This window comes from Gordionus sp. m RMFG-2023, chromosome 5 (assembly GCF_954871325.1).
Source record: "Gordionus sp. m RMFG-2023 chromosome 5, tfGorSpeb1-WG-v2, whole genome shotgun sequence".
Classification (NCBI taxonomy): Eukaryota; Metazoa; Nematomorpha; class Gordioida; order Chordodea; family Parachordodidae; genus Gordionus; species Gordionus sp. m RMFG-2023.
The window spans coordinates 31,623,781-31,631,418 of record NC_088779.1 but is presented as its reverse complement, the minus strand read 5'-3'; the positions used below and the strand labels follow the sequence as shown (position 1 = coordinate 31,631,418).

The window sequence follows — 7,638 nt, the reverse complement described above, 5'->3', positions numbered from 1 at the left end:
ATATATATATTTTAAAAGAAAAAACAATCGTATTCTTTATCATATAATCATGAAATGTTCAAAATTTGACGGAAAATTGGTGATGTGTTTGGAAGACATTCGAGGATAAGAAATATTTATATAAAGAATGTTCAGACATATATATATGTATATTATTATTCAATTAAGGACTAATAAATTTGTAATTTGACCAAAAAAATAAATAATTCATTTATTAACAAAATTTTTAATTTGATCAAATTATATAGATGACACTAGGTGTAAATTATAATAATAAAGTTTTATATGATTAAGAAGTTTTATAGTTTCAAACCTTGATTTAGGTTCGGTGTCATGCCATGAATGGATCTTAGAAATCTAGTTTCAGCAACGGTTCTTGATTCTGTTGAATAATATAATTTAAATGTGTAATGTTTTTTTTAAATTTTGATTAGACTCGTAGAAAATTATTTAATTAAAAGTTATTAGACTAGAATTGAGAGATTACGCTAACATAGTATGGTATTTTAACTTGAACATTGTGTTGCAGTAACACCAAGATTCCCAATCGTTATTAACGACAAAGTTCTAAAAATTCCTTTATCTTAGGAACATAATAAGCATTAGTCTTAATCAAAGGTGACGCAAGAGCATCTTTTTTTTCTCTTTTCTTTCTTTTTTTTCTATTTTTTTTTCTATTTTTTTTCTCTTTTTTTTCTTTTTTTTATCTCTTTTTTTTCTTTTCTTTACAATATCATATACATTTAAAATAATAATAACGTAAATATATGTTCACAAATAAGTATATGTAATAAATAAAACAATTTTTTTCTCTTTCTTTTCTATTTTTTTTTCTCTTTTTTTAATTTTTTTTTTCTTTTTTTTATCCCTTTTTTTTCTTTTCTTTACAATATCATATACATTTAAAATAATAATAACGTAAATATATGTTCACAAATAAGTATATGTAATAAATAAAACAATTTTTTTTTCTTTTTTTTCTATTATATTTTTTTTCTTTCTTTTCTTTTCATTACAATATCATATACATTTAAAATAATAATAACGTAAATATATGTATTAAATAAAACAATTTTTTTCTCTTTCTTTTCTTTTTTTTCTTTTTATCTTTTTTTTCTTTTTATCTTTTTTTCTATTTTTTCTAATTTTTTTCTTGTTTTTCTATATTTTTTTCTTTTTTTTCTTTTCATTACAATATCATATACATTTAAAATAATAATAACGTAAATATATGTTCACAAATAAGTATATGTAATAAATAAAACATTTTTTTTCTCTTTTCTTTCTTTTTTTCTTTTTTTTTCTATTTTTTTTCTTTTTTTTCTATATTTTTTTCTCTTTTTTTTCTTTTCTTTACAATATCATATACATTTAAAATAATAATAACGTAAATATATGTTCACAAATAAGTATATGTAATAAATAAAACAATTTTTTTCTTTTTTTTCTCCTTTTTTTCTATTTTTTTTCTTTTCTTTACAATATCATATATATTCAAAATAATAATAACGTAAATATATGTTCACAAATAAGTATATGTAATAAATAAAACAATTTTTTACTCTTTTTTTCTTTTTTTTTCTCTTTTCTTTCTTTTTTTTCTATTTTTTTTTCTTTTTTTTCTATTTTTTTTTCTTTTTTTCTTTTCTTTACAATATCATATACATTCAAAATAATAATAACGTAAATATATGTTCACAAATAAGTATATGTAATAAATAAAACAATTTTTTTCTCTTTTTTTCGTTTTTTTCTATTTTTTTTTCTCTTTTCTTTTTTTTCTTTCTTTTCTTTTTTTATTTTCTCTTTTTTTAGGAACGGGTTCAAATGAGGTAGAATCCGAAAGGGTGGGATCGGAAGGGAAGGAATGGGAAAAGCAGGGATCAGACGGAAAGGCTCGGAAGGGAAGGGGAAATAACGGAACTATATGATCGGAGGAGAAGATCTTATCTTATCTTCATTATTTAGAGTCAGAATAATAACGTAAATAATATGCTCTTATCTAATATATAAAATAATTAATCAGATTTAACTTGTACGTTTTCTTACACTTAAGTGCCATCAATTCCCCAAGTCTTTTGGCCATTTAAGTTGACATCCCCTGTAATAATTTATTCAAATTAGTATTCCGTCTTATAAGAGATACCTAAAATAAAAAAAAATTAAAATAAATACAATATTTAATAATTTAAAATTACTTAGAAATTTCTAGATTCTTCACACTGTTAGGGCCCACTTTCCTTAGAAAATCTTTCGCACACTTTGCCTAATAAAATATATTTGTCAGAAGAAGTAATCTTTTGCTAAATCAGAATTATTATGTCTAAATACATCAACAAAAATTAATAGAATTAATCACGAAAACGATTGTTGTATTGATATTGAGAACATTTGTTTTTTGCGCTTTTGCTAAATATAGTTTGTTACGATAAAAAATTCTAATCAACACTGTGAACCTTAATTCTAAAAAAAAATTACAGGTCTGGGCCCAGGCTCAGGGTTTCTAAGTTTAGGAGAATAAAGATGGGCCTTATAAAATGTTATAATAACAAAGAAGCATCAGTATGAATATTTCTTTCTTAGGTATCGAGTTAAGCGATAGTACGTGCCGGAACCATTATATCGCGACCGTGATAGAAATAATTTATCTAATTTTTTAAATCATATGTTTTCTACATTTAGATAAACCGGATATGGATCCAGAGTTTATTTTGGCATGGGAGGTGTAAAGGTTAAGTTCTTTAAACGATCATCAAATTTTTTCAATATTTATTATTCAAAAAATAATCTAGAAGATATCATGCCTCCAACCAGCAGGCCAGCTGTTTGGCACAAAGATTGAATGAAGGATCATTTTTGATTCGCTTTTCATATTTATATATGATTTTTTTCTTACGAATCATTCACAAAATACTGCCAAAGTGAGTCTTTTAAGGAGTTAATTTAATCTCTATCAGTTGTTGTAAATAGTAAGGCGCATTGGGGGGGGGGGAGAGTAAAACAAAACATGTAAATAATATTATTACCTTTTTTTTAACAAAAATTATTTGGGCTAATAGAAGGATTTCCCATCCATATCATAAGTAATAATTTAGGCGTGTATAACTTTAGGGGATGACAAAGTTAATTTGCTGAAGATATAAATATTTAGTAACAATCTTTTTTTTTAGAGGATTGAATTTTGTCCCATCTTATGAAGGATAAGATTAATGTCTTGATTCAGGAGGATATTACTATTTAACTCGAACAAAATTATATTTAACATCCATTATCATAGTTGTAGTGGCATCTATATAAATCTAGTTTTTTTTAAGAGTATTTCTATATTTTCTTCTTCTTGGCCATATTTTTTTTGGATTGACTCTAAGAATATATTTCCAGCTACCAAATATTTATTAGAATAATAAAACTGAATCATTACAATCAGAACTAAATGTAAAATGACAATGTTATAATCATCATCATCATCATCATCATAGTCATGAATATGTTTATCAAATTTTAACATAAATAATACTCAATCATTTACATCAAAAGTAAATGTAAAATGACAATGTTATCGTCATCATCATCATTAACATGTTTATCAAATTTTAAAGGAATATATGATATTTAAGGATTTTTAGCAATAAATAAAGAGAATTAAAAATAGTCGGGTTTAGTTAAAATATACCTGTTTAACCAGTTCCGAATTTTCATACGCATCTAATGGAGGGAGTATATTCTTATTAGAGATCGGCAAATCCCGGCCCGAGCCCGGCTCTGAATATATTTTAAAAAAAAAATTTGGTTCGGGTTAGAACGGGTTTTGCCGAGCCCGGTCGATCTTAAATTTTTTTTAAAAATTACATTCCGTCAAATTAAATTGATATATTGATTATTCTTTTGAAAGTTAACAAAAGGATCCTAATATTTTATTTTACAATCAGATTTAAAAAATAATAATTGACCCGAACCGGTGTAACGTTTTAGATGAACTCCCGATTTAAATAGATTCTAATTTAGTGATATTGGCATTTATGACTGACATGTTAAGATTTAACCTTATTTTTTTTAGTGATTTTGACATATTTGATTGAAGTGGGAGTTCGTTTAAATTTATGAAGAATCTATCAAGATCAATTGTAAATATTGCTGGCCTACAAATTTTGCAAAGTAGTAAATAATATATCCTTCTAATATCTTAATTTAATTAATTTTAGATAAAGTATACAAAGTAAATTATTTATATATATTTGATAGCATTATAACAACGATTAACTTAGCATTACAACAACGATTAACTTATAAACTGGCATAAAAACCTATTATTCTACCAATACTCAACTTTGCAAAGTAAATGATTGTAAATTTTTCTAATAATAAATTTTAGCAATTTTAATTGAATATTTATTTATGAGTATACATACCTATTAATTTTTTATTTCAATTAAGCTATTTAAATCTTAGCTAACTTAAAAAAATATTGCAAATTTACAATAAATTAAATTTTTGGATATGATCTTGGGCCTGATAATTTTTTATTCCAAATAAGTTTATTTAAATCTTTGCTAACTTAAAAAATATTGCAAATTTTTTCTATATGATAAATTTCAGTATTGCAAACAAAATGATTCTAAATACACTGAAATATTCTTTATTTACATTGAATAATATATTTATTGTATATAAGTTTATTTAAATCTTTGCTAACTTAAAAAAATATTGCAAATTTTTTCTATAAGATAAATTTCAGTGTGCAAACAAAATGATCGCCAAAATACACTGAAATATTCTTTATTTTCATTGAATATTATAAATTAAATTTTTGGATATGTTCTTGGGCCATTTATTATATATATTATTTTTTTATTCATTTCAACAGTTGTTTTTGATACCAAAATTATCCTTTGTTTCCCCAATCAAATGACGAAAGACGATAAATCAAGTAAATAAATTTTGTTTAGTATATTTCTATTCATTTTAATAGAATTCGATGAGATACAGGATTATATCCTTTACCAAAAATATCCATCATCTATGTCTTCCAATAAAGGCTTAAGACGCAATCTGCGAGTTCAGGCCTCGAGATATAAAATTTGTAAGGGTAAAATGCATCACCATTCTCATAATGGTGAAGTTGTTTTGGACCTTGACCGAAGAATTCAACTTCTTCAAATGGTTCACAGTGGATGTGATACTAATGTGTCGGCAATATCTCTTGCTGCCCATTTTGGTATCACCAAGACTTACAGCAAATTGGCTGATAGGTAAAATATATAAAAATTATAATATTATATGATCAATAATATATTTTTAAATATAATACACAATAATAAATTGTTACCATTTTTATAATAGTGAAACAATTTTAGATTGTAACAGAAGAGTTTAACTTCTTTAAAAAGTTATAGTGGAGTGGATGTAATACTAATGAGGCAAAATCTTTAGCTGACCATTTTGGTATCACCAAGACTCACAGCAACTTGACTAGTAGGTAAAATATTTCTGCATAATAAATCTATTTACCATATCATTTATTATATTTTTAGCTTCTGGTGGCCAAATATGAAATTGGATGGTTAATTTTGTAAAATGTTGTGATAGATTTGACAAAACTAACAATAAGTTGCATTCAATTCCTATTCCAACAAAGGTATTAAAGTTGATTACATAACAAATCCTTAATTTGAAAATTTTTATAGTTTGGTCATTATAATTGTTTCTAATTTTTGTTTATGTATTTTATATTTTTCATTTGTAGCCTTATTAATGATCTGTCTATTATAGCTTATATGTATGTGGCACTTGTTTTTATTAGTTATGTTGGTTTCATATATTGAACCATTTAAATTTTATTGAATTTTTTTACAAGAAATATATCATATATTCATTTTTAGTTTCTTTAAGGTTAATATAACATTCCAAAATAAAAATATAATTTGCATATAATCTACTAATTAAAACTTATAATCTGAAAATATAATAAATAAAATTAATATAGTCCTCTTCAATCTCAGGTAAAAATTGATATATATATCATAATTTCATTTTTTAGCTAATTTAGATTTTACCTCATTCTTTATTATTATTTTTTTCAGCTGCAATCATAAATAATGGTAAGCAGCTTTACTTTATTACATGACACCTAACCTCTTAATGGAGTATATAATATAACAACAATCTTTTATTTTACAAAAGGTATGGACACAAATAGGTGTTGATTTAACTGCTTTGCCTCAAAGTGAGGATGGCTATAAATACATTGCTGTAGCAGTTGATTATTTCAGCAAATATATTGTAGCCATGCCTTTAAAAGATAAAACCGCAAAATCGGTACGCTTCCTTTACTCGTTACTATGCACACATGGTAGGGCTAAAGTATAATAAATTTGGTAATAAAATATTAATATTATATATAGATTCAAATTAATGATCAAGGACGTGAGTTCGTGAATGAAATAAGCAATAATTTTTACAAACTCATAGGGACCATGCAGAGGGTGACAAGTGCTTATCACCCTCAAGCAAATGGCATGGTTGAAAGAGTGAATAGGACAATCCAAAATGCACTACTAAAGTGTATTAAGGATGATCAATTAATTTGGACAGATGCCTTGCCTGGCATAATATTTGCCTATAACACTTCTCTACACGAATCTTCCAAGTTTACACCATACGAGCTGATGTATGGTAGAAAAGCAAAACAAGCTTATGAGGTATGATAAATCTCATTTTATAATCATATACTATATATTATGTCTCTATTTAAGATTGACGAGGAAGAGGATATTGATCCTGACAATGTACCTGAAGCAGATTTGGAATCTTGTTTTCAAGATACAGTTTCCAGGATGAATGATATTCATGAGATAGCTGCTGGCAATATAGATCTTGCTCAGCTTAAACAGCAGAGGGATTATAGAAGTCGTAATGCTGGTAGAAATAACCATTATTTAGTCAATGATCAAGTGCTTATTTGGAACAGCCGTCGGGCTGATAGGAAAGGTGGTAAAATGACCAGACCTTGGATGGGTCCTTATACAATAGTTAGGATTCTTAAAAGTGAAATTTATCATTATTATTAAATTATTTTTAATATTTAGGCAATGTTGAGCTCATGAATGCTAGCGGTAACATTTTAAAGAGCAAAGCAAATATATGTAACATAAAACATTACTTTGCAAGAAAAGGTATATAATTGTCTTAATTACTTAGTAATATACATATTTTTTAGATGATAAAAACTGTGATGTAGTGAGTTATAATGAGGAGTTAAATGCTCAAGAAAATCACTTATACGGTATTATTTATAAAACTCACATTAATTTTTTTAAATAATTAGTCTCAAAATTACTCAACACGATTATTGGGGAAGAGAATAAGAATTGTGAAGACCAAAAATATAAAATATTTATTATTATATGTATTTTTTAGATGATGCAGATTTTAAGAGGATAAAGATATTAAATGATGAAACGAAGATGGTAGAGCTTGGTAGCCATCGAGAATATAGTAATATTTTTATAAATCGATATAATTTGTTTTTTAAATTATTAGTTATGCCTTCTAATCCTAATATTTCAGCTGTAATTGACAAAGTAGGACATTTTATTGAGAAAGGTATTAATATGTGTTATTATTTAATTATGCATATTT

At 25.2% G+C, this 7,638-nt stretch overlaps 1 protein-coding gene across 2 annotated transcripts; it reads left to right on the top strand.

The window, feature by feature from the left end:
* The first annotated feature begins 4,897 nt into the window (after positions 1 to 4,897).
* LOC135930059 (uncharacterized) lies at positions 4,898 to 6,197 on the top strand. Of its 2 annotated transcripts, XM_065466842.1 has the most exons (5): positions 4,898 to 4,927; positions 4,970 to 5,249; positions 5,341 to 5,476; positions 5,532 to 5,635; positions 6,181 to 6,197. In XM_065466842.1, the coding sequence occupies exons 1-3, from the start codon at positions 4,906 to 4,908 to the stop codon at positions 5,372 to 5,374; spliced, it is 336 nt and encodes a 111-aa protein (XP_065322914.1). In that variant the 5' UTR covers positions 4,898 to 4,905; the 3' UTR covers positions 5,375 to 5,476; positions 5,532 to 5,635; positions 6,181 to 6,197. The 2 variants fall into 2 exon arrangements, with proteins under 2 accessions (XP_065322914.1, XP_065322915.1); XM_065466843.1 differs by lacking the exon at positions 6,181 to 6,197 and having other exon boundaries at positions 5,341 to 5,472; positions 5,532 to 5,557.
* The last annotated feature ends 1,441 nt before the right edge of the window (positions 6,198 to 7,638 follow it).